This window comes from Amblyraja radiata, chromosome 31 (assembly GCF_010909765.2).
Source record: "Amblyraja radiata isolate CabotCenter1 chromosome 31, sAmbRad1.1.pri, whole genome shotgun sequence".
NCBI classification, from domain to species: domain Eukaryota; kingdom Metazoa; phylum Chordata; class Chondrichthyes; order Rajiformes; family Rajidae; genus Amblyraja; species Amblyraja radiata.
The window spans coordinates 26,135,663-26,155,236 of record NC_045986.1 but is presented as its reverse complement, the minus strand read 5'-3'; the positions used below and the strand labels follow the sequence as shown (position 1 = coordinate 26,155,236).

The 19,574-nt window shown below is 42.0% G+C and overlaps 1 protein-coding gene across 1 annotated transcript in view; it reads right to left on the bottom strand.

Annotated features, from left to right (window-relative positions):
• Nucleotides 1–13,509: 13,509 nt before the first annotated feature.
• The window catches only part of LOC116990302 (taste receptor type 1 member 3-like), an 8,373-nt gene continuing 2,308 nt past the window's right edge, over nucleotides 13,510–19,574 (bottom strand). Inside the window, exons 3-5 of the mRNA XM_033047810.1 lie at nucleotides 18,776–18,979; nucleotides 16,438–16,597; nucleotides 13,510–14,508 (exon numbers count right to left, since the gene is read on the bottom strand). Of these exons, the coding sequence (XP_032903701.1) occupies nucleotides 13,601–14,508; nucleotides 16,438–16,597; nucleotides 18,776–18,979 (1,272 nt within the window). The 3' untranslated portion in view covers nucleotides 13,510–13,600. The remainder of the gene's footprint in view (nucleotides 14,509–16,437; nucleotides 16,598–18,775; nucleotides 18,980–19,574) is intronic.

Here is a 19,574-nt window from a genome sequence, read left to right as displayed (position 1 = left end):
TGTTTTCTTTTTCACTTGTTGCATTGTCCATTTTATTTTACTAATGCTTTTGGAAAGAATGTGTAGGAAGGAACTGCAGATGCTGGTTTCAACTGAAGATAGACACAAAAAGCTGGAGTAACTCAGCGGGACAGGGAGCATCTCTGGAGAGAAGGAATGGGTGATGTTTCGGGTCGAGAAAGTCTGAGGAAGTGTCTCGACCCGAAACGTCACCCATTCCTCTCCAGAGATGCTGCTGGTCCTGCTGAGTTACTCTAGCTTTTTGCGTCTATCTTTTGGAAAAAATATTTAGTAAGGATCATGCGAGTCCAACTTGGTGAGATTTTCCTGCCTGACCTACTGAGTTCCTCCAGCAGTTTTATTATTTGCTTGGTGAGATTGGAATCATATTTGCAAATTCAACAGCAGGACCTACATTAATGAAAGTTTATCTCACTCATGGGGCCACATTTTAGAGGGGTAGTTGACAATGGAGGCTTTGATTAGGATTAACATTGGTACTGCATGCATTATATTAGAGGGCACCGTTCAGTCATATATACTGATTTTAGGGACAGAATGTGCTGGATCCAGATTAACACTTTTTATACTCTCAAATACTCCCAGGTTAGGTATAATATTAATTTAATTCGGAATTACGTACCCACTGTCCTCTGAAACCTGTTGAAGGAGCTTTTGCAAGTCAGATAGGGACATTGCTATCATTTTGACTGTTCAATTTGGATATTATTTGCATTGTTGACTAATTTCCCTTTGCATTCATCCTGTGTATTCATCTAAACTTCTTGGGTCACTGATCTAAACATCATCTAAAACATAATTACAATCCTTGGGCACTGAAGTGAATCGATTTGGATAAGTTATCTCCCATATTTAAATGGAAATAAAACACCTGGAGCTCTTATAGAATATTCTGGCAGTCTGGTTGGCATGTGTGAGAGCAATTAGAATCATAGAGTCATACAGCACAGAAACAGGCCCTTTAGCCCAACTTGTCCATGCCAACCAATATGCCTATCTCTGCTATTCCCATTTGCCTGCACACACCTATATCAACTCTAAACTTTTATTTTACATGCACTGGTTCAAATGTATTTTAAATGTTGTTACTGCAGAATGAATGAATGACCTGTTTCTGTGCTGAATGACTCCATGCCTTTATGACCTGCCTCAAACACTTTCACTGGCAGTACATTCGATATCTGTATCATCCTCCATGAAAAAGTTGCCCCTGAGGTCCTTTTAAATCTTACCCCGCTTACCTTAAACCTAAGCCCTCTTGTGTTAGATTCCCCATCCCTTAGAAAGATTCTGTCTTCACACTATCCAAGCCTCTTGTGATTTTATGTACCTCTCTGAGGAATTAAGTCCTAACTTGTCCCCACTCTCCCCACCTGACTCCATCTACCCATCATTCCCCATCTCACCTATTGCTTGCTAGCCCATGCCTCGCCCCTCCCTCTCACCTCTTCATGCTGTTTGTTTCATCTTCCTCTTGTTTCATCAATTGCATTTATTTGGAAGTACATGCAGACTAATGGAAGGCATACTGAAACGTTAATGATGATATGGGTACCTGACAAACTGCTCAGCCAATCAACATGGCTCCATCTCTGCTGTCTATTTAGGAATTTCAAAGCGTTGACCTAGAAATTACTTTGCACTTTTTTGCAATTAAAAGTGGGTTGTCTGCCACCCTAACATTATCTGTAAAAGTCACATAATTAGTGAGAACTTCAATCGAGGTTCACAGAACAATGTTGTGGAGTCTCTCTGTTGTGCCACCAGTATTTTCCACCCGTGTGTCACAGGTTCTCACAGTAATCGCAATGTAGCATAGTTACTTCTTAAAAATACATTTTGCCGTGTAAGCAACACCCTTGCAGCCACAAAGGAGTGTTTCCATTGAACAAGTGGATGTGGGAAAGATGGGGAAATTCTGCAGGTGTACCAGGGTGGCATATCATTGGCCTTCAGTGTTGGATGATGGTGCCTCCACAGGCTCCTGACAGTATGATTGTGTGTTGTATTGTGTTTTAAAGAGGATGATGTGACATTTGGGCAGGAAGTAGGATGTGATGGTTCCATACATGCTCACAAGACCTGCAAATAGTTGTGTGAAGGAAACAAACTTGCCCTTGGCAATGGTATAGGCTTTTTCCTAGCAATTGCGAGGTAGATGAACATGGCAAAGGTAATATGTTGGCCGAGATTGTACGTTTTAGCAGTACTTTTGTAAAGTACTACTGAAAGTACACAACAGACATGCAAGAGCAAGCAAGCCTTTATAGCTTAATAGTAACCCAAATACACTCAAGGAGCCCTCATCACATTCCATGAATATTTCTATGACAGAAATATCATAGTTTACAAAGACAAAGGGAGGGACATGGACTGCTAAGTGGTACACGGAGCAACCTGAAGGAGCAGGAAAAAGCAGATAAGTAAACACTTGCCATTGTGTCACATGAACTTAGTGAACCATTGTGGGGTGCAGCTGGTTTTGCTAAACAAACTACTCACTTGAAGTGACTAATAGCTGATACACAGACAACAAAGCCAATTGAGAGAAGGGGCTGACTGATTCTACATGGTAACCAGTTTGGTTTCTCCAGGAAAAGATAAATGCTGCAACTTATTATGGCTATGAATAACAGCATCACCAGACGATGATGACCAGCATCACAGGAGATGGTCCCTCCAGTCAGCCCGACAATGGAGATTGAAGATAAAAATGCAAACTACTGTTGTGATGATGAGGAGATCTGCAGTAGTCAGCGCAGACAGCAAGATGGCCAGTGTGCCTGTTCACCGGAAGAACTCGATCACTCTCTTCTGACATTTCACTTTTCCTGTTGATGACCATTCATTTTTCTGACATGGAAGGCACTGTTTGTCTGTGGAGGTGGAGATGGTTTTTACCATATTGGAGAGGTTTGTGCATTAGTCTTTTCATGGGCAATCAGCACACTCATAACAGCAAGGAATATATCCTTTCACCATTTTCGATCCACAAGAAGTTGAGCAATTGGAGTCAAGAATCTGAAAGTCAGAGAAGTAGTAATATTACTTCTCAAGGATCAGACTCCTTTGTAAATAAAAGAATCGGCGAGAAAATGTATTTTTTTTCCAAACTCCGCCTCTCAACCCAGACCTTTATGGAATCCTGTGTATTGAATAAGTTCAATTTCTGCTGGCTCTATGTTATCCAGTACATCGTGATCATAATGTCCAACCTTGTGTCCCTCCATGCTTTCAGCACAATGATCTCTTCACTAGAACATGCCTCAATGCGGTTTCAAATCCAGCTTGGATCTGCGAGTAGTTCTGCATATGTGTGTTTTCAACATCAAAGTTTTGTTCAAATTCATCAAAAACATTACCAGTGTTGACCTTCTGTTCCTCCTTTCTCCTCCTGTTCAATGCATTACAGCATTACAACATGTAAAATAAAATGACAGAAACCTTTGGGTGTAGGTTAACAGGGATAGGTTAAGGATGTGAGAAACTCAAGTGTGTGGAAAGCAGGAGGGAAGGCAGTCTGGTGCATGTTTGTGATTTTCCCTCGTGAGTTTCAGAGGTCACACTGAAACAATTATATTCTTTTTTTTTTTTTTTCTTCTTTTTTTTTCTTTTATTAGAAGTTAATACAATACAAAACAATACAGTGGCACCTAATTTTAGGTGCCAACTATGTCATACCGTAATCCATTCTATGTACAACCTCTAGTTTTATGTTATGAGTAGGCAAGACAACAAAAAGAAAACAATAGAAAGGGGAAAGAGTGGAAAAATAGATGGTAGAGAATAGAAAAATGTGAAGTGTGGATATAAAAAATAAAAATAAAAAAATAAAATAAAAAAGAAAAGGTGGAAAGTAGAAATAGAAGAAAAGGCCCCTTAAAAGAGAAATTTTCAAATCTATATTCGGAGATGTAGATCTATCCACGTCATGAACTGAAATCAGCAATCCTTATGGTACCGCTGCATCACATGATTCCAAAAAGTCGATGAAAGGAGACCAACTCCTTAAGAATTGGTCATATTTATCTATTAGTCGGAGTCTCATTTCTTCAAGGCGTGCTATGTCCATCATATTCCTAATCCACATTTTAACAGTTGGTATGGTTGTATTTTTCCAAAATTTAAGTATCAATTTCTTTCCAATTATTAACCCATAATTAAAAAAAACATTTTGGTCTTTATTTAAATTGGTATCTTCTCCTATTATTCCAAATATAATCCATTCCATTTTGGGAAACAATTATATTCAAATTGTATATATATTATGGCAGAATTTACAGTCAGCAGAGAACACTCATGCCTGGCACTGACCACCAAGATTAAAACTGTGAGCCATCCTCCCCATTGGAAACTGCCTCAGGAAAGCTACTAATGGTTTGCATGCATTGGCAATGCATAGATATAGAATATTATGATGATGTCATGTGAGGCATGCAAGATGTTCCCCTGGCCCACGCCAACGGAAAAAAAAGGAAACCAACAGCAAGAAAGTCATGACTTTTAGAGGTGGCAAAAAGTTAATGTTTTTTAATTTTACTTTCACGAGAACTCTGAAAGACCATTAAAAATAGTAATATGACTTCGAAACCACTTAAAACATATTTAAACTTTTTTTTTTTTTTTTTTTTTTTTTAATTTATATAGCACATTTTTAGTCAACTTGCATTGACCCCAAAGTGCTTCACATAATTACATCCACACACACAGGCAAAGGTGGGTGAAGTGTCTTGCCCAAGGACACACACAGGCAAAGGTGGGTGAAGTGTCTTGCCCAAGGACACAACGACAGTATGCACTCCAAGCGGGATTCGAACCAGCTACCTTTCGGTTGCCAGCCGAACACTTAGCCCATTGTGCCATCTGTATAATACAGATAAATATTTTAAAAACCTTTAATGCTTTAATAATCTAAATGAACAAATACTTGCAAAGCACTCGCAGCAGAATGTCTGATCTACAGCAGGCTTTCCCACTGCAAGTGATGAGGATTCTCTGCAACTTCCACCTCCCGAATTACAGAGTGCAATTTGCTATTCCTCAGAAACCACTGACATCAACTTCCACGTTTCTGAAGATGGGTCTCAACCTGAAACAACACCTATCCTTGGGTTTTCTTCATGGGTGAAAACAGCAGAGTTAGATGGTGTTCTATTCAGCTGGTTGTTGACAGCTGTTTGAAGGTACTAGGTAAAAATGTACACTATAATATATATTTTTTAAGTACAGAAGTCACTGTTGATTTGATTTGGATTAGGTTAGAATTCTGCAGTTACTAAATAAGCTGTTGTCAGTTTAATGCAATTTTTTTTTTAATACCCATAAGAATATTTGCCAGTTTGGAGTTAATGTCATGATCATTACTGTTGTTCTGTTAGACAAAAATGCTGGAGAAACTCAGCGCGTGCAGCAGCATCTATGGAGCGAAGGAAATAGGCAACACAAACGACACTCTTAGATTTGTCTCGTGGAACGTGAGGGGGGTGGGAAGTCCTACCAAGACTGACAGGATCTTGGCCCACTTGCAACAGCTCAAAGGCGATATATTTTTTATTCAAGAGACCCACCTTCGTAACAGAGAGGTAACACGGCTTAAGAGAGGCTGGATTAGCCACTTATTTCACTCGAAATTTAATGATAGGGCTAGGGGTACTGCTATCCTGATTCGTAAGAACATTATGTTCGAACTACAGAAAACTGTGGAGGATCCTGCTGGCCGCTTTGTCATGGTGTCTGGCAAACTGCAAGACACACCTGTCATGTTGGCCAGCATTTATGGTCCCAACTGGGATGACAGCTCATTTGTAACCACATTTTTTACATCTCTCCCAAATATTGAAAATCACCACGTCATTGTGGGTGGAGATTTTAATCTGGTCCAAGACCCTATACTGGACAGATCTGTACTTTAACTAAATCAGGTAAGACTCTTCATGCTTTCGCCAAACAACTTGGGCTCACAGACCCATGGAGATTTACATTCCCCACGACTAAATTATTTTCATTTTTTTCCCACGTACACCGTACCTATACCCGTATAGACTTCTTTCTCTTAGATAACAGACTGCTCTCCAAAATCAAATCCAGCGAGTATCATAGCATCGTAATATCAGATCACGCTGCAACCTCCCTCGATCTCCACTTTCGTAAACGAACTAACCCCTTTAAACAGTGGAGGTTCAACTCCTCATTATTAGCAGAGGCTCACTACATGCAATTCTTGCACTCCCAAATCACCTTATATTTTGAGCTGAATGACTCGCCGGACATAGAAAGAGGTATACTCTGGGAAGCTTCAAAAGCCTATATTAGGGGCCAACTTATCTCTTTTATCTCCAACCTGAAAAGAACCGAGACATCCCAAACGGCAGACCTGTTACAAAAAATAAAGGACATTGATGACAAATATGCATCTGACCCAGACCCTAACCTTTATAGAGAACGCCTTAGGTTACAAACAGACTTTGACCTCACGTCTACTAATAAAGCTAAGCTACGACTGCTTAAATCTAGGCAACACTTTTTTGAATCTGGGGATAAAGCTGGGAAGCTTTTGGCCCATCAGGCCAGAACCGAGGCGACTTCACGGCTCATTCCAGCCATTAGATCCAGCTTAGGGGAGATTCATACTGATCCTCTTAGAATTAATGAAGCATTTGCTAAATTCTACGCTGAACTATACGTTTCCGATTGTCCTCCCACTGCAGGTGACATGCTCAGTAGTATGACGTTTCCCCGAATTGACGATGAAGCCACGAGAGACTTGGGTGGTCCCATAACTGTTGCTGAGGTCCAAGCAGCCATCACATCGCTGCAAAGCGGAAAGTCACCCTCACTGTAGAATATTACAAAGCTTTCTCTGCTCTCCTCGCACCAGTCCTGAGAGATATGTACAATGAGGCGTTTTTACATCGTCGCCTACCGCCCACCTTGTCGTGGGCTACTATTTCCCTAATTCTTAAAAAGGAGAAAGATCCCCTGCTTTGTAGTAGCTATAGACCAATTTCACTCCTGAATGTGGACCTCAAAATCCTCTCTAAAGCCCTTGCGCTCCGTCTTCAACGAGTGATGCCCTCTATTATCTCGTTAGATCAAACAGGGTTCATACCAGGCCGACAGTCTTCCCACAATACTAGGCGTCTCCTTAACATCATCCATTCACCGAGTAGTGAGACCCCGGAGATAGTGGTCTCCCTCAACGCCGAAAAAGCTTTCGACAGGGTCGAGTGGAGGTACCTATATGAGGCGATGGACAGGTTTGGCCTCGGTAACAGTTTTATTCTTTGGGTCAGTCTATTATACTCGTCCCCGGTTGCCTCAGTACAAACAAACGGCACACTGTCGCCCCACTTCCCCCTTCAGAGAGGTACCAGGCAGGGTTGCCCGTTATCACCACTTCTGTTTGCTGTCGCGATAGAACCCTTGGCGGTCTGGTTACGCTCAGAGAAGGGCTTTAAAGGTATTACACGGTTCGACACAACTCATAAAGTCTCATTGTATGCGGATGACCTGCTCCTGTACATCTCGAACCCAGTCAGCTCTCTACCTGTGATTACGAATATTTTAGAACGGTTTGGCGCGTATTCTGGTTATAAACTTAACTACCAAAAGAGTGAGCTATTACCGATTAACTCATTGGCTAAGCAGCTCCCTCGCTCTTTAACCTCATTCAAATGGGCAGAGGACGGGTTTCGTTACCTCGGCGTCTTTATCACAACACCCTTATCTGATATGTTCCGCACAAACTTTCTGCCTCTGGTTGAGAAAGCTGAAAGAGATTTTAACCACTGGTCAGTTTTACCGCTATCCCTCGTGGGCCGGATAAATCTGGTCAAGATGGTCGTCCTACCCAAATTCCTGTATCTTTTCCAGCACGTCCCTATACTTATCACTAAATCTTTTTTTGATAAATTAGAAAGGACAATATCTAAATTTTTATGGGGTAGCAAACCGGCTAGAATCCGAAAGGCGATACTGCAGTCTCCTAAGAGTGACGGCGGTTTGGCACTTCCTGACTTTAGGCGATACTATTGGGCAGCTAACTTGCAAAAACTCCTGTATTGGATGAATGATGATTGCGACCACCTACCGACCTGGGTACACATGGAAAAGGTGAGTTCACATCTCCCGTTGCGGTCTGTCCTATGCTCCCAACTCCCCCTTCCTATAACATCTGCGGGTGCAGGCCCAATTGCGTCCCTCTCGCTCAAGATATGGAGTCAACTCAGGAAAAACTTCGGTTTACAAGGCCCTTCCATCTTGACCCCACTGTTTAAAAACCACATCTTTAAACCTTCAAGTACAGACCATGCATTCAAAACCTGGCATAGCAACGGTATCAGTAGTATCAAAAACCTATACAAGGATGGCATCTTTTCGTCTTTTGCGGAGCTCTCGTCCAACTATAGCCTCCCAAACTCCCACCTTTTTCGTTTTTTCCAGATTAGGGATTTTGTGAAGAAGACATTCCCCCATTTCCCAAATCGCCCCCCTGAAACCCTGACTGATACCATCTTAGCTCTAGATCCCAACCGGAAGAAATGCATCTCTGTTTTGTATAACTTGTTAGGGTCGGTTATATTGAAACCTCATACCTCATTAAAAGCTGCGTGGGAGGGTGAGCTGAATACGAAACTAACAGACCAGCAATGGGACTCTGCCTTGGACTTGACCCATTCTTCCTCCATATGTGCCCGTCATGGCCTAATCCAATGCAAAGTCCTTCACAAAGTCCACTACACAAATGCAAGATTATCTAGAATTTACCCCGCTGTTAGGGACACCTGCAACAGATGTGATCAATCCCCTGCCAACCATAGCCATATGTTTTGGTCTTGCCCTAAGCTAGCAGCCTTTTGGAGGAGTGCTTTCGACTTGATAAGCAGAGCCTTACGGCCAGACTATTCCTCCAAACCCACTGTCAGCCATTTTCGGTACCCCTCCCAACACCAACCTCTCTGTTGCGGTGAAACGGGTTCGAGCTTTTACAACCTTGTTAGCCCGGAGACTGATCTTGCTTAACTGGAGGCTCACCTGTCCCCCGACACAGGCCCGCTGGATTAAGGAGGTGCTTTACAATTTAAAGCTTGAAAAAACTTAGGTTCTCTCTCAAAGGCTCTACCAAGAATTCCTAGATACATGGAACCCTTTCTTGGAACTTGTAAATTCTCTCAGCTTGTCCCCGGACTCGGAAGAGGACTGAGTGCTCTCCACCATTGTTCTGCTCTACTGCAGCTGCTCTCCCCTTAACCCGCACCCCCCCACTCCCCACAATTATTTATTTAATTACTTACTTATTTACTGTTATTAGTGACCCCCTTTTTTTATAATTTTTTTTTTAGTACTTTTTGTTTCGTTTATCTTACCATATTTGTGTGGATGTGTATGTATGTGAGTGTTGTTTGTCCCCGTTTGGTTCCGACCTGATTAGGGTGGGTTGAAGGTGGGTAAGGGTAAGGGCTTTGAGGGTCGCTTACATACTGTTGCACAATTATGCCTTGACTGTCACTGTCTGTTATCATTGTATGTATGCAAATTGCTGTGAAATTCAAATAAAAAGATTTAAATCAAAACCCAGAGTGGCTCCATTCTCAGTCGTGCGGCTCACATTTCACACAGGTGAATATTCTTCATGGGTGAAAACAGCAGAGTTAGATGGTGTTCTATTCAGCTGGTTGTTGACAGCTGTTTGAAGGTACTAGGTAAAAATGTACACTATAATATATATTTTTTAAGTACAGAAGTCACTGTTGATTTGACTTGGATTAGGTTAGAATTCTGCAGTTACTAAATAAGCTGTTGTCAGTTTAATGCAATTTTTTTTTTAAAGTTCCCATAAGAATATTTGCCAGTTTGGAGTTAATGTCATGATCATTACTGTTGTTCTGTTAGACAAAAATGCTGGAGAAACTCAGCGGGTGCAGCAGCATCTATGGAGCGAAGGAAATAGGCAACGTTTCGTCCCGAAACGTTGCCTATTTCCTTCGCTCCATAGATGCTGCTGCACCCGCTGAGTTTCTCCAGCATTTTTGTCTACCTTCGATTTTCCAGCATCTGCAGTTCCTTCTTAAACACTGTTCTGTTAAATTGGGACAATATGTTACAGTCTCCATGGCCGTCACCTTTGAACCAATGAGAATTGAGTGAATGCAATGCAATATTGCCATCTGCTGGGAACCTGACACAAAGACTACATGATAGCTTAAGAGCTGATCCGTCATCTGTCACCATGTATCCAGGCATATGAAGAGGCTCACTATCATCAGTTCTTTTATATTCTGTGCCTTGATTAGCTGGCAACCCTGAGGAATATCGCATGTAGAATTCCAGATAAAAAACTTGCTTTTATCCAATCTGCAAATTGATTTATCTCTGACATAATAAATTTTGGATTAATCTATTGGGTTAACCAAACAGGTCAAAGGAATATTTGTATTGTTTGACAAAGAGAAGGTCTATGAAGAGTAATCAGTATCAGTAACTCCACCAAAGGGAGAGCACCGATGCACAAATGATCTTCATTATATTTTATATTTGGCAGATTATATATTTTGTACCTGACAAAATCTCTTCATAACACCTTATGTTCTGCGGCTTCTCTCTGTAAGGTATCTTTTTACAGACTCCCCATATATTTTGATCCTTGCCGTCTCTAATGCATGCTATAGCTCACAATCAGCTGGCCTTCAAACGACTCCCACATGTCCTCTGCGGACTTACCCAATAACAATCTACACTCCTTAGCTTCTGCCTAATGACATTGTAATCCGCCTTGCCCAAAACATCCAGACATGTCCCTATTCAAAACAATCTTAAAACTTTTGGAGTTGTGTTCACTATCCATAAAATCTTCCACCGTAACACCAGGCACCTGGCCAGGCTCTTTTCCCATACAAGGTCCACGATGGTCCCTCTCTGAGTCGGACTATTCACATACTGTTTAAGGGAACCTTCTTGGCTGCACTTAACAACTTTTGCCCCATCTAATCCTCTTCCCACTTGACTATGTAAGTCTCCATCTATATTGGGGAAGTTAAAGTCATCCACTACAACAATTCTGTGGTTCTTACATCCTTCCATAATCTGTCTACATCTGATTATCTCATAGAAACATAGAAAATAGGTGCAAGAGTAGGCCATTCGGCCCTTCGAGCCTGCACCGCCATTCAATATGATCATGGCTGATCATCCAACTCAGTATCTTGTACCTGCCTTCTCTCCATACCCCCTGATCCCTTTAGCCACAAGGTCCACATCTAACTCCCTCTTAAACATAGCCAATGAACTGGCCTCAACTACCTTCTGTGGCAGAGAATTCCACAGATTTACCACTCTCCCGCTGGCTGTTGGGTGGGCTATAATAAAATCCCATTAGAGTAATTACTCCTTTCTTATTTTTGAGCTCAACTCATTATGCCTCAGTAAACCTGCCCTCCAGTATGTCCACTCTGGTTACCACCAAAGATCTTAGAGCAACTCCTCTTCCTCTTTTACCACCCCCTCGATCTCGTCTGAAACATCGAAACCCAGGCACGTTGAGGTGCCAGGCATGTCCCTCTTGCAACCAAGTTTCTGTAATGGCCACGACATCATAATTCCAAGCACGGATTCAAGTTAATCAGCTTTACCCACAATACTATTTTCATTGAAGTAAGCACACTTCCGACCTTCATTATTCCCATATTCATGAGCCTAATGAATATTAATATTGTGAACATAATTGTCATTCAACATATCTGCCTGGGAAGGTCAACTCCTCTCCCTCCCCCCTCTTCAGAACATGAGGTAGGTGGGTGAAGCCTCTGCATTAGAATGATTATGGTGCTTGTCCCTATTTTCCCCTTCATTGTCCTGCAGTAACCTCATGCAGCTGCTTTTAAAAGAACAAGAAGTACTGTTGCTGGAAAAGGTGTTAGACTGGTGCCTGATCAGCATCAGGATGTCAGTAATTAACACCAATCCACAGCCTGAGGGAACAGCAGGAAGCGACATGATTCTCAGCATATACCCTCATGCCTGAACACTAATAGCAGGTTTCTCATGAGACACCAGTGCACTTGGTCTTCGCTAAAAGTCAATGTAATTTAAATGTATTCTCACTGCAGGTTTTGTTTCATGTCACAGAAAATGTTGGGGTCAATTTTAACTTTACCCATTGGAAGAGCCTAGATAAGTAAATAATTAAAATGAATATGTTCCGTAGTCGCTTTGATCTTGGAATTTGTTTGAAGGCTCTGATATGAACCTCTGGGCAGAACCAGTAATACCTAAGACAAAGACATCCTAAGACATCCTTACCAACTGCATCAAAGTATGGTGTGGCAACTGCTCTGTCTCCGGCCGGAAGGCATTGCAGAGGGTGGTGAAAATTGCCCAACGCTCCCCTCCATTGAGTCTGTCCAAAGCAAGCGTTGTCTGCGGAGGGCGCTCAGCATCGCCAAGGACTGCTCTCACCCCAACCATGGACTGTTTACCCTCCTACCATCTGGGAGGCGCTACAGGTCTCTCCGTTGCCGAGCCAGCAGGTCCAGGAGCAGCTTCTTCCCGGCGGCTGTCACTCTACTCAACAACGTACCTCGGTGACTGCCAATCACCCCCCCCCCCCCCTGGACACTTATTATTATTTATTCAAATCATTTGCTATGTCGCTCTTCCAGGGAGATGCTAAATGCATTTCGTTGTCTCTGTACTGTACACTAACAATGACAATTAAAATTGAATCTGAATCTGAATCTGAATCTGAAAGTGTAGCATCGTACATCTTTTACAGAATGTATTATGCATGCTCAAGCATATACATGGGCAAGATATCGGAGAGCCCCAGCATTGGAGCCCATAATGTTCTAATAAGAAAATCACTGGAACATGAATCACAACACTACATGCACCTGTCGCAAAAAATAAAACAACAATTCATCACTCAGGGCTCAAAGATATAAATGAATAAACTGGGCATCTCTTAAAGCATAAATTATTTAATGTCTACTTAGAGTAATTCATTGTATTGAGAAGTTTATATTTGTAAAATCACTGAACAATTGGGCTGAACTAACACTAAAGCTAGTTCAAACAAAGAGTGGAATCACTTTGGACAGTTACTCTGGTTGAAAAATATCTCTACAAAATAAAATAACTCATTCAGATAGTCTCGTGGGAGATTGAAGTGTTTGGAACAAAATGAGAAGTATTATTATCTACTGAAACAAAGTAAGTGCAGGAGGAACTATAGTGATATCAAGGCACGGTGACCAATTATTAGAAGGGAGTAGAAACAAAGAACTGCAGATGCTGGTTTCTCAAAAAGACACCAACTGCTTGAGTAACTGAGTGGGTCATGGAGAACATGGATAGGTGACATCATGGAGTGGGTCATGGAGAACATGGATAGGTGACATCTTGGAGTGGGTCATGGAGAACATGGATAGGTGACATCTTGGAGTGGGTCATGGAGAACATGGATAGGTGACATCATGGAGTGGGTCATGGAGAACATGGATAGGTGACATCTTGGGTCAAGGTCCTTCTTCAGTATTATTCTAAAGCAAATGTGAGCATTTTTGTATCGCTAATACTCCTTTGTTTACATTTTTAGATTATAAACCTGGAAGTAATCAGTGGTGTTGTATTGTGGCTTAAACCAAAGGACAAAGCATTTGGGTATGAAATAGGCACCAAGTATTGCTAAAGAACTGAGGAGCATGGCAAAAGTCTGCACAGCAGGTGCATGGTTCTGGTTTACAGCTGGATATGTTGGGATGAAGCAAATCCAGATAGTGATAAAGAGGGTCATGGAGGCACTAATCTCCCGAGCCAGATTGTAGGTGTGAGCTGGAGTTTGGATCAGAAAGGTACACATGAAGCAGGACAGTGCTTGTAGGCCAGTGTATCCCAACATCACCCAGAATACTAGCTCTGATTCACTCTTACAGAAGATGAAAAGAGCATCTTCAGAATCACCCACGGTCTTCATCAGAAAGTCACCATCCGTATTCAGCCACAGGTAACAAAGGGCTCCTTGCCCTCCGAGACTGACACAAAGGGTGATGTATCTTCCACAGTGTTGGTATCTACAGAGGAAAGTCTTGCTTAAACTGGCGAGCTCAGTGGTCAGCAAGATGTGTACTGAGTTGATCAGAAGGATAGAAGTGCAGATGGTGAGGCTGAGAGCAGTTACTGGCTGGCGTGATTTACAGATAAGTTCGGTGGGTTCTCCAAGGAACAGCAACGAGCTGCAGCATAAGAGAGCTAGTGAGATGAGCATGACTATGTTCATTTTCCCTCCAGTACCTTCCACGATCGGAGCACCAGAATTCATTAGAAAGATCATCGTGACTGCCAATATCAATGTGAGCTCAAGTACCATGAACAGAAGCTGAGTCGCACCAAGAGGTGAGGACATGGACAGGTATTGCAAAGTTCTCTGAAAGCAGATAGGGCTTTTTGGTGGTGACCACTCATCAGGTTGGCAAAGATGGCAGGAAAAGCCATCTGGAACAACAAAATTAAATAGTCTCATTAAAAACATAAATATACTTAAGTATAGGAGTGGCAAAAGTCCTCACATCCTCCAACCAATGACACTAAAACACATTCTAAGATATATATTTTTAAACTGCTAGACTTCCTAATTAGACTCCAGCCTATAACTTACTCCTTTGATATTCTAATCAGTTGAGCCCTTGATTACTTTCCTTCCTTAATGTGCTCTCCGTCTCTGCAGCACTAAATTTCTTTCCCACCTAAAATTCATGACGATATCTTAGTGTGCATCTGTTGTTCTACGAATAAATCCGAACCATTAATTTTATTCCAATCTATAACCCAGTCCAGTTTCGTGACACTCCATTTATAAAGAACCCAAATTATATTCCAGCCTGCAAACTTCTGCCAGGTATTCCTTGCCTTATATATGAAGCAATGAACTGTGCAAGAGGGATGGGCTGACCCTGAACTGGAGGGGAACCAATATCGTAACAGGTAGATTAGCTAGTGCTACATGGGTGGGTTTAAACTGGATTGGCACGGGGGCAGGATCCAATGCAGAATGAGGCAAATGAGAGGCTTGGAAGTCAGTATGGAAGGTGATCAACAAAGGTTCAGTGGATAGACTAGGCATGAGCATGACTGGGAGTGAGGAAGGACTGGTCAATTCAAATTGGTTTGAATTGCATTTATTTTAATGCAAGAGGCAGATCTAGGGTGTGGATAGGTACGTACAACTGGGACGTTTTAGCCATTACAGAAACCTGTCTAAGAGATGGACAGGACTGGCAACTAAACGTTCCAGGGTACAGATGCTACAGGAGAGATAGACTTGGGGATAAAAGAGGAAGGGTTGCTGCTTAATTGATTAAGGAGAATGTCACGACAGTATTCTGAGATGACATTACTGATGGTTCATCCAGTGAAACTATATGAGTGGAGCTGAGAAATAAAAGAGAGTGTTGAGAGGCCCCCACTGTTGAGAGGCCCCCAAAGAACAAATATGCCAGGAGGTTGCAGGCAGCTGCAAGACTAATACGGTCAAGTATGTAGGAAGAAACTGCAGATGTTGGTTTAAACCAAAGATAGACACAAAAAGCTGGAGTAACTCAGCAGGTCGGACAGCATCTCTGGCGAAAAGGAATAGGAGAACCTTCTTCAGCCACTTTAGGTCAATTTAGACACTCAGACAATAAGGTCAACATGGGGTGCTGCTGTAGAGAGCGAAGATGGTTATCAAAATCACAACAGGATCTTGATCAGTGGGCTGAAGAATGGTTAACGGAGTTTAATGCAGATAAGTGCGAGATGTTGCATTTTGAGATGTCAAACTAGGGCAGGGCCTGCACAGCCACTGACATGGAGTACAGAGTGATCTAGGAGTGCAGGTACATAATTCCTTGAAAGTGGCACCACAGGTAGATAGGGTGTTCAAGAAGCTTTAAGTATATTGGCCTTCATCAGTCAGGGTATTGAGTATAGAAGTTGGGATGTTATGTTATGTACTAGACGTCGATGAGGCCACATTCCGAGGTCATTAGGCTGGAAAGACTGCAGAGAATAGTTACAAGGATGTTGCCAGGACTTGAGAGCCTGAGCTACAGGGTAGGCTAGGACTTTATTCCTTCCATGCTGTATGATTCTATGACTCTATAACTCCTTGATTGGATTCCAGACTGTAGCTCACGCTTTGCAAATCTTACTCCATTAAAATGACCCCAAAGCCCTAAATTATATTTCATCTATAATTCACTCCCATGTGTTCAGTGCTTGAACCCTTTGATTATGTATCCATTATTATATATAGAATATTCAAATCTCTCAATAAGATATCATCATTTTCTCTCCTTTTACCCTTGACATATGCACCCTATATCTATAAATATGGTTTTGCTGCTCACAGAGAATGATTTGTTCCAATTCCTTTGATCTTACGTGGTTCAAACGTGTCAGAAGATAAATATTTTGCCTCACCAGTTGAGTTCTGGAAGGATCCACTTGGACAGTCTTCACATTCAAAACAGCAGGAGTAAAGGCTGATGACAATTTTCTTCTGGCCTGGGCCACACCCCTTGGAACAGTATGACTGAGGAATCTGTGGATATAGGTAGCCTTACTTGTTAGTTGCTTACTCTCACTGTTCTACTGATGTTTGTAAACAACCAGGGCTCATGGGTTCTCTGCGAGACAAACAGTCCTGGGTCTCCTCCATGGCCAGAGCGAGCAACACCGGAAATTGGAGGAACAGCACCTCATATTCCGCTTGGGGAGTCTGCATCCTGGGGGCATGAACATTGAATTCTCCCAATTTTGTTAGCCCTTGCTGTCTACTCCCCTTCCTCAGCCCTCAGGCTGTCTCCTCCCATCCCTCAGCCCTCGGGCTCCTCCTCCTCCTTTTTCCTTTCTTCTCCCCGCCTTCCCCCCCCCCCTTCACCCTCCATCAGTCTGAAGAAGGGTTTCGGCCCGAAACGTTGCCTATTTCCTTCGCTCCATAGATGCTGCTGCACCCGCTGAGTTTCTCCAGCATTTTTGTGTACCAGCAAATATCTAAGTGTGTTTATGGTCCAGTGGTACAGACTAAAATATCATTTAGATTTGCTCCACTGATTTGGGTTAAAGAGCCTGACAATGGTTAAAAGGATTACTGAAATGAACTCAGTGACTGGAACAGCTCCTTGACCCAGTGGCAATGTTCTTGTCTTGAAATCAGAATGTAGTCAGAATCCGGTGTCCAACAGACCTGGAGAAACCTTCCAAAATGTATTATTGAATATTTGCATGTAGTCAGCATTTGATACAAGATACAGATACATGAAAGCAGGGTTAGGCCACTCGGCCCGTCATATCCACCCTGCTATTCAGTATGATCAACGTCTATATCTAAACTGCATGAATCGCTGAACAGTTATTAAATTCCAGTCTTCATTCAAGACAAGGGCATTCTTTATATATAAATCATCTGAATTTCGATTATGGTGATTTGCATATGGAATACAAATTCCAATGTACAAGTTATTGATTGGAATCGTAATTAGTAAAAGATAAACTCAGATAAAAAAACATTTCATAAGTAATCTAATAGGATTCAAGAAAAAATTGCAAACAGAACTTGAACCATAATACTGAAGAAGGGTTTCGGCCCGAAACGTCGCCTATTTCCTTCGCTCCATAGATGCTGCTGCACCCGCTGAGTTTCTCCAGCATTTTTGTGTACCTTTGAACCATAATACTATTGATCCCTGGCTCAAATATTGTGGGTTGTCATTTTAGTAATAAAACGGTATGTTGCGGGTGTCATAAATGCCTGTGTCCCAGTGTTGGATGATCTCCCTGATCACTGCAGTGGATGGAAGGTTTATGCTGCAGTTGATAGGTTCCTATTGAAGTCAATAAAGCACCAATTGCTTGGAACACAAATATGACTAATGCAACAATAACTTGCGTAATGTCGCATTTTTTTAGATAGAGAAACATTTCAGAATGTGTCACATAAGTACCAATAGACAATAAATGATGAAGGTTATGAGGGGAGACAAGAAAGTTGAGGGTTCAGGACCAAGATGAGGAAGAAATTTGGCTTTGTGATGTGGGAGAAGAGGGGGGATGTCTCAGTGATTCAATTTTGGTAGAAATGAATTCTACAAAATTCATTTGTTGACAGACACAAAATGCTGGAGTAACTCAGCGAGTCAGGCAGCATTTCTAGAGTAAAGGAATAGGTGACGTTTCGGGTCGAGACCCCTCTTCAGACTGAGAGTCTTATTTGTTGTGGGAGATGAGTGTGGAAGGGGAGGAGGAGAAAAATATTCCAGATGGATGAATCGTAGTCCATTAGGGGACATAGTGGGCAGCTTTGGCAGAAGATAGCAAGATTCAGTTGTGCTTGACGTTCTTCAGCCAAACCAGGCAATGACTGCGTGAATCATCTGACATACATAAATTTGTCTCAGTTGGACTTATAGGGGGAAAACTGAGAACAGGAATGATGACCAGTACATGAGGGGGATTATAGCTCCAGCTTGCATTTAATTTATGTAGCGACTTTGCCACAATAAAGCATTCCAATGCATTTTGCAGCAATGTCATGAGACAAAATTTTGACATTGAGCCAAACATGAGACATTGAAGCAAAAAATAGAACAGATGACTAAGGAAAAACAAAGAGATTGAAGGAGGTGATTTTAAAGCATAGGGTCCAGGCAGCTGACGGCAGAGATGGACTACAGTGAATGGTGGATAGGCAATGTTTAGTATACATGTCACTGTACTTTACCTCATTATTGTCTGTTTTCCACTGAATTTGAGAAGCATTGATTGTCAAATGATCTTTGTAACTGCCAATCACTGGTAGCTGGAGCTGTCCTGAGTGCTGGGTCCAGGTAATGATGTCATAACCTCTCTGTGTATTTCCTTCAGTGTTGAAGGAAACGGCAGTGCCATGGATACTGACGTTAACTCGCATTAACTTTTCCAACAGCTGTCAAAAGAAAGTCAGTCACGAAGTGTTACTGTCAAGAATTGTTGCCCTACTAATCAAATCAAGCTTGAAAGCAGGAACACTGCACACTACACTTAGCAGTGTTCCCACTTAGCATGTCATCTTTGGGCAACTAGACTGCTTCTGCTACCCAGACATAATGTGGTAGGAGATGCACTTCCAGCCAGCAATCTGCATGCATTTCCTGCCTGCTATATTGGGAGCTCAGGAGGTTCATTCGCTCAGCTAGGCTCTTTGTACATTACACGGCTATAAAATTCCGCATTTAGCACAAGTGCCTCAGGTTATTAAGTAGTTTAGGAGCAGCAGGAAGAGATGATAAGTATTTTGGGCCTAAATCCTGCCTCGTGAATGTGACAGTTTTAAATTGAGCTTAGTTAGAAAGGGGCATCCAGCTAGGCTTTCACTCTTTGATCTTTAACATTAATCTTTTAACACCACCCTCACACTCCCCTTTTCTTGCCGATATATTAAATTCAAGCTGCAATCCATTAATTCTGGAAAATAAATGCATTTTGTATTATATTTAAGACAGATTCAAAACATGATTTTGGGCATCTCATTGGGCAGTTAA